A 20,222-nucleotide genomic window follows, 5' to 3' on the forward strand; every position below is an offset into this window, starting at 1 on the left:
GAACTGTAATGCCCCACGTAACCCTGTGCAGGAAGCTGCAAAACTTGTCTGAAAGTGTTGTTCTTGTTCCCAAATCTGTTCCTGACCTCTCTACATCTATTTTTCATGGCTGTGAAATTCTCTTTGACCTAATTACAATTCCCACTTGGTACTTTGGCACTGGAAATGGAGAAGCAGAGCTGCTGAATAAAAAGTGTGTCAGGTGCACTGTGGTCACCTCTGCCTCTCAGAGCAGAGATGAGCAGACAAGGGCTGCAGGCACTGGGATCATTTTACATCTAAGCCAGTCTTTAATTCTCCTAATAGCCCCAAGATTGCAGGAGCTCAAAGCTTCACACCAAGGATTAAGAAACTTCCTAAATACAGGCTTGTTACAGGGAAGGTAAAAGAACAACAGAGTCGCTGAGAACTGTTCTTAAAAAACATTTATTTCTGTAATGGATTTATAGCGATGACTCCCAAGCCCCACAGTCCCTCCCAACATGTAATTCTGGGGACAGTTACCCTGGATGGAAAAACAAAAGCCATACAAAGAAGCCCCCAGAAACAAACAGGAGCTGCCCTGCTCCATCCCTTGGTCCCAGCTGGAGGATGTTCACTGCCAAAGGCCCCAGGGAACTGAAGATGTCGTGTTTAACTGCAGAATAACCAGGGGGGACGGGCAGGGAAGGATTCAGAGGCTGCTATTTTTTTCAGGTATCATTGAAAAAGGAAATCTATGCATTTCAGTTTCACCTCCTGAGCCCCAGCATTAGCAAAGTCAGATACAAACCCAGAGACCAACGTACACAAAATAGTGACCAAGCGTCCAGACATTTCTAAGCCCCTCAGTTTACTGTGCTGTGACACCTCCAAAAAGCAACAAAACCCACTTTAGGATTGTGGTGGATCTTATTTTTAAGAGGGAGGGACAGAGATGCAGCACAGAGCATAGCAACTGTCAAGCAATGTTTAAGGCAAATTCATTCCCATTTATCAGGAGTCAAAGAAATTTTTTTGTTTGTTGGCTTTGTTGTTTAAGCTGTTAGATAACATCTCAGCTGGGCATTTCTGCTTAGATGATTTAATCAAAGTTTGAGGGTAGTCATCTCAAGCTGATCTGAGCCTAGAACAGCAAATAATGTTATTCCCAAGAATATCAGTCAGAACAAATTTTTCAGAAATTAAAGTAATTGATGTTCAGAACTCCCCCAAAACTTTCTTCCCTCAGAGACCAGGCTGAGCCCAAGTAAAACACACAGACATGAAGAAGGACACAGTGGCAAGCCTCTACAAACACAGGGCTGAATAGGACCAAAGCAGAGCCAAATCTAAATTCCACAGGTGCGAGAACATGGACAGAGTTAGGAGTAAAAAAAGGGGAAAAAAAGAAAAACAGAGCCCCAGAGAGGAATGTTTCATGAGAGAGGATGGAAAATAAAAGTCCTCTGTATGCAAAAAAAGGGAGTTCTTAGGTGCAGCCACAGAAAGCTGGGGAGTTCAGTTGCCTCATCTGTCAGGTGTGTTAGTTTGTTGTGCCTTTGCCCTCCCTTGGAGATCCAGGTGATGGTGCCAGGAGGTTCCTGCCTTTATTCAGTCTGTGCATCATAATTAGCCCCCCCTGCTTTCTTCAGCTCGTTCTTGATGTAATCCTCGTCCAGCTCTTTGTGGTCACTGATCACAAATTCTTTGGCAAAGTTCTGCAAGAGATAAAAAAAAAAAAAAACTGTTAACAAAGGGGGATATTTTTAACTAGCTGAATGAAGATGTGTTATCCAGCTTCCCTGGGTGTCTGAGCTGCATACCCTGATCTCCTGTGGCTGGGATGATAAATAGAAAGCTGTGGATGAGACAGAGGGCTAGTGAAGGCAAAACACAACACTTTAGCTGGAAAAATGTTATGTATTTACTTCCACAGTCACTGGCTGCAGACCCAATGCAGGGGTGCAGCAGCTCTTCCTGGGGATGCACAGGCCAGGTTAGGTCAAGTTCCCTAAGCAGTATGTGAGCTAAAACACTCAAAATTATTGACCTCCTGACCACCACTGACCCTCAGCATAATCTTGGGCAAGTCACTAATCCTCTCTGTGGCCCTTTTAGGGCCCCTTCTCCTAAAAAAAGAACAGCACCACACCAGAGTACGCTGCAGTGTCACACCTGTGAAGGACTGAGCAGCACAGGGATGGTACAGGAGCAAACACAGCTCCTTCCATGGATTTAGTGCCTCCTCCCCTCACCTCCAGCACACACCGTGGCCACAGCCAGACACTGCCCCAGACAGGCTGTGCACAGGCTGTGCCCTGTGCTTTGTGTCCCAAGTGACCTCCTGGATGAATGCACTTGTGTGCTGCAGGGCAGCTTTCCCCTGCTTGAGAGCTCTCTGCAGCTCCTGGGAGCTGGGCAAGCCCCGGGCAGCGTGCTGGGATGTGAGGCTGGGAACACAGAAAACCTTTCTGGGAGCAGAATGGGATCCCAGGGTGCCTTTAGGGCTCTTGTCAGAGCTCGGGGATTTTTTCCCTTGCTGGGGGCTGTGCTTCCTGCCTCACAGCAGGGCTGGCATGGCATCCATGTGTGTGCACAGCCATTTCAGCAAACAGCCTGTTTGCTGCTTGCTTTAGCATTTTCCTCCCCTTCCTAACCACAACTGAGAACACTGCATGAGTCTCCCTTCCCCCACCCCACAGACATGACAAACACAAGCATCCACTGCACTCCACCGAAAATATGAATTAAAATCCCAACAGCTTTGCCATGACATCTCATGTCATGGCAAATGCCCGAATCCCTGGGCAGTGAGTTCCCCAAAAGGTGATGGAGAAGGAAGGAACGCTTTGGGAGGGCAGCAGGCATCTTGTGTGGGTCTCCCTGGCACTGGCACAGCCCTGGCACAACAGGAAGGGGGGCTTCTAATTGGTTTCAGACTCTAAGCCATGGCAGAGCTTTTTATTTGGCAGCGTCTCAAGGGTCTCAGTTTGGGATCAGAGTGGGGTAAAGGAGGGGGTGGAGGAGGATGCAGCTTGAAAGAGCCTCAGCACCTCTTTCATGTGCTGGGAGGAATGGAAAGGAGAGGAGAACAGCTCCCTCCTCCCCCCTCTGAGCTGTGGCTGATCCTGTTTCACACTGTAGGAAATCCTCGGAGCTGCTCGGGAGCCTTGTCTCTGCTCTGGCTGATGTCTCTGCTCTGACACAAGTCCTCAGGAATAACAGCCCTGCTCCACTGCCTGCAATGCTCAGGTTTTCTGGCCACGTGGACAGCACAGGCACTCATCCACGGCTTGGCAGAGTCCAGGGAAAATGGGAAAGACATTGCTTTTTAAAGAAAAACAAATCCTTTTTTTTTTTTTTTTTTCTTTTTTGAGATGGGAATAAAGAGGCAAACTGCCCAAACCATCAGATTTAGTCATGCTCACGAGTGTCCTACTTCCAGGTCTCCAGGGTGACATCTCTGCAAAGCTCAGCTCTTACTAAAACGAACCCCAGGATTTTCAGCTATTTGATGTTCCTATGTGAGTTTTGAGCTGAGCCTTTTCAATTCCTTTTCTATGGTGCCAGGTTTAACAAATTTTCCTCACCTTGGGAAGCAGATTATTCAGGACTACCTGATTTCAGGGCAAGTCTTTGCCCTGCTTTAGTGAGAACTGAGGCAGGTCCATAAAACCATTTCTGAGAGGGATTCCATGAAAAGTATATTTAAAAGTGTGGGGAGGGTTTTCTTCAATGCCCACTTTGCAGAATCCAGCTGATTCTGAAATTGAAATTGCAAGTGCTCTCATGCCCAAACAGAGGAGAATTAATTACATGTGCCACAAAGTAAATATAATTACTCAGATGCCTTCTCAAGTAGACACTTCTCCAGATGACTCCTGGGTGATGATCTGTGGGCATCAGCCACCATTCCACATCAGCACCACCAAGACACCTTGCAAGGAATGAACAGTATCCCCCTGGCAGAGGCCAGATGGGTTCTGCTCCCAGCCACTCAGCTATCCTCTTAGCTGACTGGAACACCTCTTGTGCCAGATTTGTACCCTCAGAGTGCAATCTGGGTCACTGCTATTAATAACTCTGCTTTATTCCATTCTCTCAGGGTCCTCCTTGGCTCCTCACACCAGCTCTAACCCACCACGGTGTCTCCCCAAGCCTGGCCCTAAGGAGGGAAGATGCTTCTGGTGAGTTTGGAATTTCTGATTTTAGCATGCTGCTCGACCTTCTCCAGCCACAGCCTCCCTCATCACTCTGAATTTACTGTCTGAGCTCTCTGGGGCTGAGCTTTTGTTCAGGGTGCAAATCCTAAGGCACAGTGCATGACTCTGATGCTTGGGCCCTTGATTTGCTGACATGTGTCTTCATCTTGCATCCTCCACTTCCTTTTCCCTTCTCCTCCCCCCAACCCCAGGCTTTCTACAACCACAGCAAGCCCTGCCAGTGAATTCTAGCCTTTGTCTTCACCCAGTCACCAGCAGCCTCCAGATAACAAAAACAATGATGCCATTTATCTTTATCACTCTCACAACACAACAGCGATCACAGTCTCTTTGCTTTGCCTCTCAAATCAGTGAACAGCACACAGAAATATTGAGGTTCACTCCTGGTTCTCCAATGCACCCTTCTGGCACCAGCTCCTCTTTGTGCCTGAGGGTCACAATTTTGGAATCCCATCCCCTGTGCCAACCACACCAGGCACAGACTGAAAGGGCTCCAACCATGCAGGAGCAAAGAAGGAGCCTGCATCCCTCCCTGGGAAGCATGAAATCTGTGCAGAAAGCTCAATCCTTCTCTTTCAGCCAACTGAAAGGGGGGGAAAAAAAAGGGTGGAGTAGATTTTCTTCCTCTTCCATATGTTTAGCATATGGGCCATAAAATTTCCCTATATTGCCCAAGGGAAAATCCGTGTGGTGCAGATATTGTACCAAACTAGGTCTGCAGAGGCCCTTATAAATCCCAGCTTGGGAAGCCTGAAGCCAGGAGTAAAATCCTTGTATAGTCTACAGACACTTCTCAGCAGCTACAGATGGTGCCAGGTAGCTGAGCAGCTTCTTGCTATTTTTTTATTTATTTTATTTTTACTGGGGCTTGGAGCAGCCTCTGCTGATGTTCAGAATCCTCAGTTCTACTGTGCTTGATGTCACCACTCCCTCCCCCTGGTCACCTCATCCCCAGTGCAGATGCAGTGCAGAGGAGATGACATCTCCCAGGTTTCTTTTCCAGCACGGTCTGAGTCCCAGGCCTACAGCAAACCTGCTCCTGCACTCAGCTGTCAGACTCCAAGCTCAGCAAAATCCCTCTCTTCAAATCTACTCCTGCCAATTTTACATGGACCCGTTCCAGACACTGAGAGAAGCCAGTCCAAACCTCTGGCAAACACTTGTCTCAGCCATGGGAGCTGCATTTCAGCTGCTCTGCAAATTCTCCCTGCTGTGCTTCATCCCACTGGAAGAGTCACAAGTCTGTGTGTCAGACACAGGGAGATGAGAAGCTGCTGATTCTGACCATCTTCTCTAGAATAGGAGTTCTTGTAAATCCATATCCATTTGGTATGGTCATTACAGTAAGCCAGAACAAGAAAAACAGTCCAAAAGGAGAATTTTGTTTGCCTTCACAGCAGGATCTCACTCACCCTCATGAGTAACTCTCAAAGCCACTGTGACATAGCTGTTCCCTGGGAGTTTGATTTCCTGAGTGCCTCTAACAAAGCTATTAAATTTACTTCTGACTTAATTTAGCTATTTCATCTTCTGGTCAGGACTCTGTACTGATATGAGAAAACCAAAGCACATAGAGGGAATTCTGTTTGAGCCCAAGAGCAGGGACAGGGCCCCCATCAGTGGGTGCTCCCTCATGGGACACCATCACCAGTGCAGTGCGAAATCCAGAGGAAAAGGGAAAGGTGAGCAAGAAAAAGATCTGGGTGTCAGCTGCAAAACAGGAACCCAGCAGAGCTGTTGACATCACGAAAGCCAGATGAATTCCTCACCAAAAATAATGATGAATAAAATGCCTCGAATATTTGCTCACAGAAACAGAGCTGTTTTACCCTGAATATGAATTAGGAAAATAACAGAGCACATGACTATGTGGGGGAAGGAGTGCTGATGAAAACAGAAAAGAGTCAAAATCCATGGAAAATCTGACAAACTGGCAAAGATTGAGCAGTCCCTTTGCTGGGAAAGTCCTGCAGGACATGAATTCAGCCCTGTCAGGAAAAAGACCCCAAAGGTGCCTAAGGAAGAGTTAAAATCTCCTGGTAGGAAATGCAGTCATGAAGGGACGAGAGTTCACAGAGAGGAAGGAACACTCAGAGGGAAACCAAGTCCTGTCTCCATTTCTTTGGTGTTTACATCAAAACCACCCCATTGCAGCACTGGCTGCCACTCCCAGTGCCACAACCCCTGTGCCTGTGGGGTCTGGTGACCAAAGTGCAGCTTGCAGGGGACACCAGTGCTGGGGGGTGGCTCTCTGTACACATCTGCCAGGTCACCCTGTGCACAAGGTGACACACAGCTGCTGCTGCCAAACGGATGCAGCCTTGCAGAAGTCACTGCTCCATGAAGTTCCCAGTTGTTTAGATTGTTCTAGGGGTAGGTTTAGACTCTGTCCCAGAAATTCTCCCAAACATCTTAAGCAGCCACCTGCAATGGGAAATTCTGTGCCACTTCTTCCCCCATTAGTCCTTGGCATGGAGAGAAGGCCAGTGGATAGAAGGTGGGATTGTGCATCCCCCTGCTCCCTGTCTCACACAGTAGGACTTAGCTAGACCCTTGAGAAGATACAGATAAATACTTGTTCCCCATCCTGGCCTTTCTTCTAATCTGCTCCCAGCTGAGCTGCTTGGACCAGGCTGCAGGCTGGAGCCAAGATTTCCAGCTGAGTTATGGAAAAATAAATGGCTGTGGGGAAATAAAAAAAGCTCCTGATAGTTCCTTAAATGGATTTTTCTACAATCCAAAAGAAATACAATAAACTCAAAACCCATTTTCCAACAACATTACAGAGCTAATAAGCATAGGGCCAAGTAGGGCCAGAAGACCTGGCTCTCATCTGGCACAGATCAGAAGAGCTACAGCTATTTGTAGCAGATGAGATCCATCCCTGTCATTTTACAGTTATTACAGCTAAAAATCAATTGTCCTTTCTTCCTGAGAGGTTTTCTGGCAACCTCCTGCACTCACTATCAGCACTGCTTCCAGAGCCACCTCCCCACGGATTTCACAGCACCTGCTTCTCCTTCCAAGGGAGGAACACAAAAGCCAGGGCAACCCAGTTCCCACCTCTGCTTTGTAACGTTTCATCCCTCTGTTCACAGCCCATAATCCACTCCTCAGCAGTTCATGTCCCTTGTGTTTTCCTCATGGCAGGTGCTTCTGGGAGCCCATTACCCATCCCTGGGCAGGATTCTCTTCATCCCAGAGCTGGGCTGTGCTGGCAGGAGGTGCCTGAGCTGACTGGCTTTCACTTTGACTCACAGAACAGCAACATTTATTGGTGTTTGCTCAGCCCTGAGCAGAGCTCAGCCCCAGCTCATCAATACAGCACGGGATATCCCTGTGGAATCCCCTCACAGGAATCCCCTCACACTTGGGTCTAAATAAAGACCCACAGGTGCTTTGGCAAATAGTACAAGATTGTGAGAGCCCTTCAGGTTTTGCTGAGGGCTTCTCAGAGTGAAGAGCTGCTCTTCTGGAATCCCAAGCTGTCCCTTGTGCAGATCAAAGCTGTACAAAAAGGCTCCTTGTGCCACCATTCCACGGGGTGAGTGCACCTGTGGGCCCAAGTGCACCTGCACCCATTCAGGGTTTGCAGACCAAAAGACTCCCACCTTAGGGCACTGCTTTTTCCAAATGATGAACCAACACTGACTCAGATTTGTAGTTCACCATTCCAGAAAAAAAAAAAAAACAAAACCTAAGTGTATTTTTCTATGGATAACTCACATCTCAAATAATCTCTGTAAAAAATGGAACACTGAGAATGTAGCTGAAGGTCAAGGGAACTACTAAGAGTGAAATAGCTCTGGGATAAACTCCCTCCATTAAATTTCAGTTGGACTTTCTTGTTCTTGTTTATTTTGACAGATTACCTGCAAGGTCACAGGCGTAAAAAGAAGAAAATAGTTCTGCTTTTATCTCACTGCACTCAGAGAGATTCAGTTGCATATAAAGAACTATTCAAAATACTTGTCAAGACAATTTCTTCTGGACAGGAGATCACCATTGCTGTGACATTCAGAAAAGCTTTGCAGGGGTTTATAGACATGGTTGTTCAGTAGAAGTGTATTGAGCACCAGTTGTATTGTTTTTATATTTTAGTATAGACTAATTAGAAAAAGAAAGCTTTTAAGTAGCAGCCAAGAATGGTTAATGCTCCACCAGATTATTAACTTCTACAGACTACTAATCAAAGATGAAACAAGTGAAATTGCAAATTATATGTAACAGACCTAGGGACAGATCTGAGCACAGTGCTCAGGAATGCTATTCAACTCAACAGGAATACATTGTCTAAACAGATTTTTAAGAAAATCTTGGGCTTAGTGACTCATATGAGAGTCATTCATTAGTACTCTATAATTTCATCTTCGGCTACAATTACGCAGTTCCAGCTGCTTCCCATGAGCAGAAACTTGCTTTCCTATCTCTCAGGTGTCATTCTGGAAGTTTCTTTGGAGAACAGGCCCCTCTGAGTCGTCATTCTGAAAACATTTAGCACCAGAGTTTATCTTCTGGAAGGACAGGAATGTATTATCTTCTTCATTCTTCTTATCTAAATGTAATCTTCTGTATCATATAAACTACCAAAGAGTTGAGGGGGGCTTCATTCTCACCCTTCACAGAATCCTCTTGGGAGATTTTAAACTGGCAAGAGCTCAGTTATTGAGGGAGATTAATTTAATCATCAGCCTATTTATTCTCCATGAGCATAAACAAAACTATTTCACAGGCTCTGGTGAGCTGGTTCTATGTTTTGTTGGAAGAGCTAATCTTGCTTTAAATACTTCTCCAGAAGAAACATTCCAAACATCAGCATCCTCTCCATCACAGCCAGGTCTCAGCTGTGGCTCTGTGCAGCCTCTCACGAGTCACTTCTCTCCTGGCTGTTGTTTGTTCTCACTTGGACTGAGCACATTTCTCTTTCCCCTGCTACACCCAAGGCCAAACAAAGCCTGTTCACATCTAGTTAGCCATTAAGAGCCGTTAGTTAATTGGTACCATAGGGACTTCAGACTTTGGGTGATTAGCTCCACAAATTCACTGTGCAAAGGCAAAAGGCCTCTGGAGAAGTTTAAACAAGGGTGTGGGTTTTCCTGTTTAATTTTACCTGCTTAACTTCATGCTGCTCATGATCATTCAACAGTGAATTATTTCCATATCAAGGAAGGGGATGGGAGACATCTCAGTGGTGACAAGGAGGGGAGTGCATAAATTCCCTCCTCATGAAATAGCTAAGGCAGCCTTAAGCTCAAAAGGTGCTTCTTTATGCCTGAGTGCTCAAAGGGCAGATGTTAAGCCTTCCTAGGAGGAAGACAGGCAATAGGAAACTGTCTTCTTTTTAAAGGATTAACTCCTAAGTTGGAGGATGAGCCAATCCTTCCCTCTCTCTCCCTCCTGCTGGTGTTGGTACAGAAAACAGTGATGGGAGCTGGTGGTTAGGAGCATAAGGAAGAGGTTACCTGTACTACTTCCTTAACCAGCGTCTTGTCAGTCCCAGTTTTGGCTCTCTGCAGGCCACTGACATCCTCTCCAATCCAGGTGATGAGGGCAAACTTGACTCTCTTGCTCATGGCATCGCCGGTGGTGAATCGGACAAAGCCGAACAATCGCACATCGTCTGCGGAGGCAGAAAAGGGACAAAGAGATTAAAACCAGCAACATCCCTGCCTTCCCCTTCTCCAGGGTGAGCCTGCTGCTCTTAAACACCAAGGCAAGGCACTGATCCCGTGATTCAGTGCCAGCATTTGGGAATCAGGGCTCTGCTCATATGCCCTGTGCTTGCAAGGTGTGCTTTGCCCGTGTTGGCTCTGCCTCTTCTGGGTTCTCTGAGTTACTGGGAGGAAACTGGCTGTGCTGGACACCCCACATCACAGTGGAAATGGCTCAAATACAGTCAGCAGGCAGGTCAAGAGCACAGAGCTAACCATGCAGCCAAATGATTCATCTGCAGGTCTGGTGGAGAAGGGAAGAAAGTGATATCCTCGTGTCTCCTTCTTACAGAATAGCAGGATTAGGGTCACATTTTATAACATTACCAGAAACTGGCCATTGTGCAAGTGTGATCTTTCTCCCTCCTTCCATCCATTTCTGGCTCACTTGCAGTATGAGTTTACAAGAAGGAAGGGAGAAGAAGGAGGAAAAGAAAAATCTGCAATTGCTTGCCCAGGTGTGTTTTTCTATTCCTTCCAAATCCCTGGAGGGAAAAGTCCTGGACTTCAGAGCTGTGCTGATTCTTGTTTCACAGCTGGTTTGTGCTACATCACACCAGACTAATTTAGCCTGGCCATATGTGTGACAACCTTGCAGACTGTTATCTCAAAGAGCTCCTTCCTCCATCTCCTGATGACTCATGGAGCCAGGCAGTTGGAAGCCTTCCTGATCAGGAGCACCATCCCCCTGCATCCCCAGGCTCCAAGGGATGCTGGAGCCTTCCACCAGGAGTGGCAGAAAGCAGAGCAGATGGACACTTGTGCAGTTGTGGAATATTCCCAATCATGGCTTCGTCGTCTCTCAGAGGTCGCTCGAGGCCTTTTAGAGGAGGTGACTCAAACCAGAAGAACAAACCTGCTGCTTGAGGAGACTCCTGGTAATCCTGGCACACTTGTGACCAGTTCAACATGCCTTAGAAGGATTTGCTGGGTTGACTAATTGCCAGGTGAAAATGTATAGGCTCCAGGTGTAGGAATGACTGCCAACATCCCCAGCACGCTCCGTGAGCAGCCAGGACAGCCCCAAGAGCTCTGGAGACAGGGGAGAAGCAGCTTTAAATTACTCATCCCCAGAAAATAAGCTGCTAGAAATCAATGTTAAAAAAAAAATTGGGATGTTCTCTGCAAGGTAACATATCTCAGAGCTTCTCTAACACTTTGATTTGTCAAAGTGTTCACAAAGACAAATTCTCCTTGTTAAAAGGGAAGACTTTTTTAAGTCTGAAAAAATCTACCTCTGCTGTCCCTGTTTTGTTCTCTCTGTTCTTTTTTTTTTTTTGGTTTTTTTTTTTTTTGGTTTTTTTTTTGTTTTTTGTCACTGACTGAGTAATACTGGGCAAACTAGAAAATGGATGTAGGGGGGTGTGTGAGCCAGTACAATGTTCAAAACAAACTCCTCTGAAGATTTCAAAATAGAAACAAAAAGAAAGATCTTATTCAGAGGAAAAATCCAGATGGATCTTTGGAAGGAGAGAAAAAGTTGTGTATCAACAATGCAGGCAAACAAAACTTCTCTCTCAGTTGCCCTGCTACTGGTGAGTGTAAGAAATGCACATGGAAACTGCTGGCTCTGACAATAAATCCTCTTCCCAAGATTGATTAGAACCATAAATGAAGCGACAGCCAGGAAATACCCAAGGTGAAGCGAGACAGCAAATCCTCCAACGTTACAATTAACAGATCCAGGAGCCAGCCTTGCTTCCCCAGCTCTGACAGCAAAGGAGGCCACGCTCAGAACTGTTCTGTGGCTCCTCTGGGAGCAGTCCTGGAAAGCTCTTTAATGCCACGGAGTGCTGGGAGCTCCTGCACTGCAATGGTGTCACTGCCCTTCCCATGGAGCCCTCTGTCCCCACCTTGAGCCTGTGGGTTTCCATCCCTGTCCCTTCTAACAGAGGCTGCCACAGAGAATGTGGACACTGGAATGTGCCCCTTTGTAATAAAGATAATGGAAAAAAAGAAAATGAATGTGAAAAAGCAGTGCTTTTTCATAGCAGCACAGAGAGGAAGTTCCAGGGATGCCCCATGCCTGGAAGTGTCCAAGGCCAGGTTGGATGGGGCTTGGAGCAACCTGGGATAGTGGAAGGTGTCCCTGCTTATGATGGTGCTGGAATGAAATGATCTTTAAGGCCCCTTCTAGCACAAACCATTCTGGGATTCTATGAACTTTTCTGTCAGAATAACTTCAATTTGACATTAACCCACAGCTCACTGGCAGCAGCAGGATTTGCTTCTCAGCAGAACTTTCAGTGCTTGCCCATCCTGGTTGAAAGCAGCTCCATGACACTAAAGAGAGCCAAATCCAGCAATTCCAGCTTTTATCCATGAGATCACCTGAGCATGAACAGCCCTTACTCCACCGTGTTCAGTCCCAGTAAGTTCAACGAGCACCTGAGGTTGGACTGGGGCTCTGAGTCACCTCTTGGGCAGACTTTTCCTGGGGCTGCTTCACTTGTGGGGGCTTGAAGGGGTCACACCCCAGCTGGGTCCTGTCTCCTCCTGTCTCCCCACGGAGTTCATGTCCCTACTGGAGGCAGAGCAGGTTTCTTCAGCTGCCATAGCCTTCAGCCCAGGATATTTAGCACAAACGTGATGCCTTAACTCGCCGTGCCGGGTGTGAATCGCGCTGCACACAAAGCGAGAGGGAATGTGAATTGGAGCCCTGAGCAATTAACATGTCTCAGTTCCTAAAAGGGCATCAGGGACGGATGGAGAGGTTTTTTAGCGCTAGCTCAGCCTGGGTATAAGCCTCTCCAAGTGCAGGTCAAAATCCCTGAGCAGAAGCGGCTGAGTTTCACAATTAGTCTGGAGCGTGTTCGGAGTGATAAGGGGATCAAAATGCAAGTTCTTCCCTACTCCCAGATTTCCTCTTTCACGGTTAATCAGTTCTACCCTGCCACATCAACTCCCCGCGCTGGAAGTCATCAGTGCCATCAGTGCCAACTCCCCGAGAAATCTCAGGGCATTAACATCCATCACCCCCTTCTCACACAAAAGCGCTCACGGTGGTTTTAGGAATTTGCTGAGAGTGAGGGGACAGAACAAATCAGAGAGAGACAGCACAGATCTCCCCGGAAAGAGGAAATCCTGTGCTGTGCCACCCCCTTCCCAGCCACTGAGGCATGAATTTCAGGGCAGACAGAAGTGAATAACTGATCTGGGGAGAACGGAAATAGCAGCTTTATTTGAGATCGCACAGGACCCAAACAGCAGAAATTAACAATGTTAATTCAATTAACAGCACGACTCCCTTCACAATGGTTGGACAAACAATGAGCAGCAATATGAATGCCTTAACGAGCATCACTTGGTGTTTCTCTCCAAACTCTTTATTTATCACTAAGGCAGGATTTTCCAAATATTCTGATTAAGCTGCCCTTGGCTGTCAACAAAGCCTGATGCCAAACTACAGAGATTTCCTTCATGGTATCCTTCTCTTTTTCTACATCCACTCAAGTGCTTTGTTTCAGCTGTACTGAAAAATTCCCCATTAGATTAAAATGCAGTGAGTCATCAGTAAAAGATAATAGCTGCAGGAAAGGAGCACACTGCCAAACCATCACGGTTCTCGGGCTGAGGGCTGTGAATGGCCAAGCCAGAGATGTGCCACGATAAAAACACTGCTCCCAGCTTCACCTGCCTGCTGAATCAAGGTCACAGGCAGCAAGGCAGGTGATGGACCGACCTGCTATTGTCTTCTGTCCAACGTGGATTACTGCAGCGCATGACAGGTTCCGTGAAGATTTAATTTGTTTGCTTCAATTGGATTAATTTTAGATTAATTTGTCAATTTTCCACCTCTTCAGTCAGCCCAGTGGTCACGTGGCTGCAAGTGCAGACAGAAACGTTCCTTACTTCTTCCTACACTGTTTTTTCCTCTTAAACCCTGCACTAAGCCCACAGATCTTGTGCAGGGCTGCCTTGCTCCACCCCAACGAGTTCATTCAGTCATCTCAGACGTGTCTGACCCCAGAGCCACCACAGGGCTTTGCTGGGGCACCAAACCTTCTCCAGGTGACTCGGGGTGGCCGATGGGAGTGCAGGGACACAAGTGCACGGGGAAAATGACCCCACAGTGGCTTCTCTGCTCCAGTGAAGCCACCAGGGGAGTGCTGCTAGCCCAGTGACAGTCATGGCTCCTCTCCTGACCTGGGTGGATACTGAGGGCAGAGTGGGAGCAAAAGGGGACCCAGCTCTTCCCTGAAGGAAGGAATGGTGCTGTTGGCTGGCCAGAAGGGCCAGGCAGGCCCCAAAACAAAGGGCAGGCAAAAGGTACAAAGCTCTTCTTTCCCACCAGGAATTGGCAAAGGCAGACCCACAGCCACGACATTTTCATTAAACATCACAAAACCAAAGAGTTACCATCAGTTACCATCACAAAGCCAAAGAGTTACCAAGAGTTACCACAAAACCAAGAGTCGCCATCACTGCAGGCCTTGACCTGATGAGTTACTGCCACAAAAATCAGTGAGAATATTCCCTAAACCCACACCCTGTCCACAGCAGGGCCAGGCTAAGCCTGGGCTGCAGCTGGCAGCCAGGAGATCGCTGTGACCCTGCCAAGAGCAGGTCCACACAGCCAGGGAGGGCACAGGGGCAGCGTGACAAATTCCATAAGCCACCCGTGGCCCCAGGTCTTCCTTTAAATAGCCAGTAAGGGAAAGCAGGAGAGATGAACACTGAAGAGGAGAAACAAAAGCAGTAGGAGATTGATTTACAAGGCCCATTTTAGCAACTTAAGATGCAGCCAAATGCAGATAAGCACCTATCTCATTATATGTCCTCGTGTGTTTTTACAAATCTTTCCTACAACCTCAGGTGCCAACGTAACCTTGGTGATCTCTCAACTCACAGCTCCTGCGTCTTTAATGTGCAGCTCAGGCTTTCTGGGACAATTGATCTAAACCCCAAAAAACTTGTATTTTTATTAGGAGCCAATTATATTTCTAATATCTAATATTTTATGTCAACTCCAAATGATTTTATAGGGTATTTATTTTCTGTTCTTCCAAAGATTTTCTGTTCTTCCTGCTGCTGAATACCCAGTGTGGTTTTGGGCTGATCTTTTCAGACACATGAATAACTATCCCATTTCATGCTGTCATTGCAATTATTTATCTGCTCTGAGGCTTTCCAAATAAAAGGCTCATTATTTCTTTTGTCAGAGATGCATTGAAAACAGCTGTTCACATATGGCATGGGGAGGGAGGTGGGGGGAAATCCAACCTTCTGACCACTCCATTTTTTTAATGGCAGAATGCACACTAAAAAAAAAGAAATTAAACCACAGACAGAGCCAATGTAATGCTCTGCTGCTTCATAATACAGACACTGAGGCAATGTCCAGGTACAACAGACAAACACAAAAGTTTCACAGGATGTCATTTCAGTTGTAACTCATCCCGCTCTTCTCAGCAACAGCATCAGCAGCCCAGTTATAAGACTTTGAAATTAAAAACATCAAAAAAAAATCCTAAGAGCTGTCACATGCTTCCATACAATAACCTTCAACTCTTATCTCTTTCTGGCTTCAAATGCACCAGTTCAGCTGCTTTTTCTCAAAGTGTACTGATGGCACGTAGTCCTAACCAACAAATTAATGCTTCCTCTGGAGCCAGGCCATCTGCAGAGGCAAGAGCTGGAACTGGGAAGTAAAGTGGATCAGAAGCCTTGAATCAAGTCCTTGTTTAATGCAGAGCTAATCTGTGCTGTTAAGCCCAAGCAAAACAGTTCTCAGGCAGAAGACACAGGGGGTGTCTACACGGAGTGTTCAATGACCCTGACACAGTGAGTGCTCTCAGCTTTGGTCTCCAGACTCTGTGGGTCAGAGCAGGGCCAGCACAGGCAGGACATTGGCCATTAGGCAGGACTGCCAGAGGAAGAGCCCCCAGCAGCCACCTCCGAGTCACCCAAGGATGTGCCTTAAACCAACTTCCTTGGCTTTCTTTTGGGACAGGCTGGAGCAGAGGTGCCCACACACGTGGGGCTGCCCTTTGGAGGCCAGAGAAGATGAATGCCTGGCTCTAAAGCAGGGGCTGCTGCTTCCCAGGCAGTGTTTGAGTTGTCTGAGACAAACAGACCTTGGCAGAGATGGCACGACAACGACTGACACGCAGAAGTTCAGGGTCAGGCTGTGTTTGCAGCATCACCTCAGGACCCTGAACAAAAGGGCACTTAAGGAGCTCTTCTTTCCATGTTTCCTTCCTCTAGGAGTGGCAACTGCTGTCCCCAAACGGGGATGGGAAAATCTGATAGTTTAACGATGCTGTTTGTTCAACCTTTCTGTTCCTACACAGAGCTTAGTGAAGATGTAAGGAAGAAAAGGCCCCCACGCCAGGATCTGTAAGATGCAGGTCTGATGGGGGACTGATGTGTAAGATGCAGGTCTGCTGTGGGACGTGTATCTGAGAGTACAGCAGAGGAGGAAAGAACCCAAAGCAGGGCCAGCAGCAGCTCCTGGCCTCCCTGCCCCAGCTCAGCACCTGTGTCACGTGTGCTCCCCCAGCAGCCCCAGAGCGGGGCTGGAGGTGTGCAGAGATGGATTCTGACACGGCCTCACTCAAGTGCTACTTCCTCTAAAAGAAGCAATTTCAGTTTCTCTCCTTTCCCTTTGTCCCCAGCCACGCTGGTTCCCCAAGGAGGTTTGCAGAGGCAGTGATGGGCATGGAAAGGATTATGGATGGGGGGGAAAAAAGCAAAAATAGGAGCTGTTGCAACAGCCCCTTCCAGCCCCCTGACATGTATCACTGCACAAGGCAGGACATCCACCACAGGCAAAGAGATTCCAAACCTGTACAAAAGCCCCTCCTGGTCCCAGAGCCACAGGAACCAGCACAGTGACCCTGCCCAGTGCCCAGCAGGGGAGCAGTGTGTACCAAGGTGCTTTTCATAAGAATGGTTCTTAAAGAAAGCAGGGACTGGGATGTTTGCAGCTCAGAAATAGCTGCTGCAGAAAGTGGAGCAGAGCGAGCTCTGATGGTGACTCTTTGCACGCTGAGATTTGCAATCCCAGCTCCTGCTCTCACCTCCAACCACCAAATGATGCTCAGCTTCTACCAGAGGCAGCTGCAGCACTTTGTGACTTTCAGGGCAATGTTTCTCACACAACAGGAATTCAAAACAAAGGAGTTTGTTCTGATACCAAGGTTTTTAAAAATTTTAGTCACATTTTTCTGAAGCTGTTTGCATTGATAGCAGATCTTCTCCCCTCCAATAAAATGTAAAAGGGGATGGAAGAGACCAAGAGGAAGGAGATGTAGCAACAAGAAGAAATAATATTCAACAGCTTTTCCCATCCCTTGCTACTCTTTTTTTACTGACTTTGTTGCAGTAGAAATATTCCAACCAACTCTACTTTCTTCCAGATGGGAAGGAAAGCTCCAACTTCACTGCTGGCACAAGGTTTGATTCCTGACTATGTCTAGCGGGCCAGGTGAAGGTTTGCTGCACAGATGGAGGCTCCAAAACTTGCATCTCTTCCTTCCCCAACTGCAGCACTGAAATTCGTGGGTGGAGGAAGATCCTTTTCATCTCTCAGCCAAGGACCAGGCACCTCAATGTGCCTTTTTTTTAAGTCTCCAACAGCTGTGCTCCAGAGGTGGGTTTGAGGACAACTTCTTGGCCCTGGTCTGCCAGGGAACAGCCCTCAGCAGGTGCATGCCAAGGGAAAGGGAAAGAAGGAACAGGGAAAGGGAGCAATGGAGCAGCTCTACGGGATTTAGCTCCCCATTAAAGGCTAATAAGAGGCCACAGCCCACCCCTCAAGTGCCCTATATTTAACTCTTTCCTTACTGAGCTTATTTCTAAAATATGGGAAATTTCCTTTTTTTTCTATCTTGGGGCCAGCTTGGTTTGAGCACCCTGTTTCTGAGCCCTGCAAAGAACACAGATGTGGCCACACTCCAGCATGCAGTGTGTGCTTCCACTACTTGTCATCCTCATCCTACCCAACCCAGCTCCTGCCTGTGCTCTGCCAAAGCCCCTCTGCCTGCTCAGCCACTCCAGAAAAGGATTCCCTTTGCCACAGAATGGAGGAGAGGAAGTTCTCAAGGGGCTCCCATCCAGAAAAAGCATTGAAAATCAGCTCAGACAAAAAGAAAGACAGGGAGAAAGGCAAGGAGAGAAAATAAATGAGGAAGGCTCCCCTGCAAGCCTCAGGTGTCTGGAGGCACCAGAGATGCTCAGTTATGTTGGCCAGGAGAGGAGACAAGAACGTGGCACTCAGATCCTGAAGTCATTGACCTCCCAAGGGAACAATTAACCACTGCCATGAGCTTCCAAAGTGCTGAGCCCCGGGATTCCCTGGGTTCCAGGTAATTGCTTCTCCCTTCTGTCGCCCACTAAAAGGAGTTGAGTGGGAAGGAGTTCCTGCAGTGCAGTGATCAGCTCTTCTGACACCAGCTGCAACAGGACCTTTCCTAGTTCTGAGAATTTCCCCTGCAGGTTCTCAGGAACAGCTGGAAACGAGTGGCTGCATTAATCTCAGTGAGACCCCACTGCCAACGTCGTAGCAGAGCAGCCTAAACAATCTTCATTTCATAGCTCCTTTCCAAGGACTAAAATACACTTTTCTCCTGTCAGATCAGAGCTGTCCCTCCCACAGTTACTTTCCTAGGAGTTCTCCCCTTCCACTCAATAAGGCACAGCCAAGCCCTGGGACTCCCAGCCCCACGGTGTCCCCATGAACTGCCCCACCTTGAGAAGGCAGAGACTGCTCAACACAATTCCTCCACAGTTCAGACACAGAATTCTGAAAACACAGGTGGATCACAGCACTCGATTGTACAGTAACTGGCGGAGTGAGTGAGACTTTGTTACAATCCAGTATTAGTAAAAAAATACTCCGTATCTCACCTCACTTGGTGACATTGTTAACGAGCAGCCAAGATAGGAGGAAAACTGATTAAAACTGAGATAAAAATCAAAACCCGCTTTTGTGAAACTCATCAAAAGTCACGATCAGACACAGTTAAACACTCCTGAATTGATCTTCCTTTTCCCCAGGCTTTGTTCCTGCCCTGAATGTTCCACAGCCGGCAGCTCAACAACGAGCTGCCACGTTTAAACTGGAGCCGCAACAGTTGCGGTTGTGCAACGCCACATCTGGGATTGTTCGCAGCGCTGCATTGTTCGAGCCCAGCTTTGCACCCTCCGCTCAGCTTTCGTGCTCTTAAAAAATCCCAGCAAGCCTTCCAACTGCAGTCACTTTAGTGCTGTGATGTTCAGAAGGATTTCATGAGTATTTCATTCTCAACGATCTGTACGACCGCATCTTTCCAGCCACGGCAGCCGAGTCGGCTTTGCTCTGAAATTGCATTGCCAAACAAGGCGGCCGTTGCTTATCACGCGTTTTATCTGGTTTATAACCGAGAAGCAGCGAAAGATTGTGCAAAGAGGGGAGAAAGAGCCCAAAGGACGTGAAGTCTAAGGGTGAGACAAAGGAGCCGCTGGACTATGGACTAGGGGGAGTCGCACTCTGTGGAGCTGGAAACGCGATCCCGCAGGACAGGGCGGGCACGGGGAAGCAGCAGCACTAATCCCAGCTCCCCCAAGTTTCCTCCCGTCCTTTCCCCCTCGTCCCGGGCAGCAGGAAGGGCGGAAAGGGGCCAAAGCAACGGAGACGGAGCTTACCTGTGCACTTCCTCTTAAAGGCTTCGTAGTCTACCCCTTGGTCTCCAGGGACGATTGTAGAGCCATTGTACTTAAACGTCACCCTTCGGGGAGGGAAAAGACAAGGGGAATAATACAGTTAAAAGTCACCTTTCCGGATGGGGGAAAGGGGAACGCATTTAAAAGTCACCCTTTTATGGGGGTCACCCTTTTAACACATGACATATTTACACATAACACATTTAAAAGTCACCGTTTTAATTGGGGAAGGGAAGGCGAAGAATACATTGAACAGTCACAGTCTTTAGGAAGGGAAAGGAGGAGATGGGGAAGAATAGGCTGTGAAAAACCCACCCTTTAGGAAGAGGGGGAGAGGAGAAGGGGGCAAGGTCTGTAGAAGTCACCCTTTGGGGAGCGGGGAGAGAGGTCGGGGACCGCCAGCGCACCGCTGCCCGTCCGGGGGGATGCCGGGGGGCCACCTACCAGTTCACCTCGGTGGCATCGTCCCTGACGAGGTTGTACGCCTCCCTGCACGCCTCCTTGTCGATTTTGGTGGCCATGGGGGCGAAGGGGAGGGGGGCAGCGCGGAGCGGCGCGGAGCTGGGGGGGCCGCGGCCGCCGCTGCTGCCGCACCGCGCTGAGCGAGCCGAGCCGAGCCGAGCCCCGCGAGCCGCGGCCGTCCCGCCCCCGCCGCCGCCGCCAATGGCTCTGCAGAGCCTGG

General features: G+C 48.0%; 1 protein-coding gene across 1 annotated transcript; it reads right to left on the reverse strand.

Annotated features, from left to right (window-relative positions):
- Positions 1 to 407: 407 nt before the first annotated feature.
- On the reverse strand, positions 408 to 20,161 carry COTL1 (coactosin like F-actin binding protein 1). The gene is made up of 4 exons (XM_053987451.1): positions 19,985 to 20,161; positions 19,523 to 19,605; positions 9,647 to 9,804; positions 408 to 1,679 (listed from the first exon to the last, which is right to left on the reverse strand). The coding sequence occupies exons 1-4, from the start codon at positions 20,059 to 20,061 to the stop codon at positions 1,569 to 1,571; spliced, it is 429 nt and encodes a 142-aa protein (XP_053843426.1). The 5' UTR covers positions 20,062 to 20,161; the 3' UTR covers positions 408 to 1,568.
- Between the last annotated feature and the right edge of the window lie 61 nt (positions 20,162 to 20,222).

Source organism: Vidua macroura, chromosome 11 (genome assembly GCF_024509145.1).
Source record: "Vidua macroura isolate BioBank_ID:100142 chromosome 11, ASM2450914v1, whole genome shotgun sequence".
Classification (NCBI taxonomy): domain Eukaryota; kingdom Metazoa; phylum Chordata; class Aves; order Passeriformes; family Viduidae; genus Vidua; species Vidua macroura.

What these genes read in the sequence shown, in the direction of transcription:
- COTL1 (XM_053987451.1), bottom strand. Translation starts at nt 20,061, where the DNA reads ATGGCCACCAAAATCGACAAGGAGGCGTGCAGGGAGGCGTACAACCTC. An exon ending in GATGCCACCGAGGTGAACTG is followed by an intron (nt 19,606 to 19,984) that starts GTAGGTGGCCCC and finishes CCCTCCCCGAAG; the next exon opens with GGTGACGTTTAAGTACAATG. An exon ending in TGGTTAAGGAAGTAGTACAG is followed by an intron (nt 1,680 to 9,646) that starts GTAACCTCTTCC and finishes TATCTCTTGCAG; the next exon opens with AACTTTGCCAAAGAATTTGT.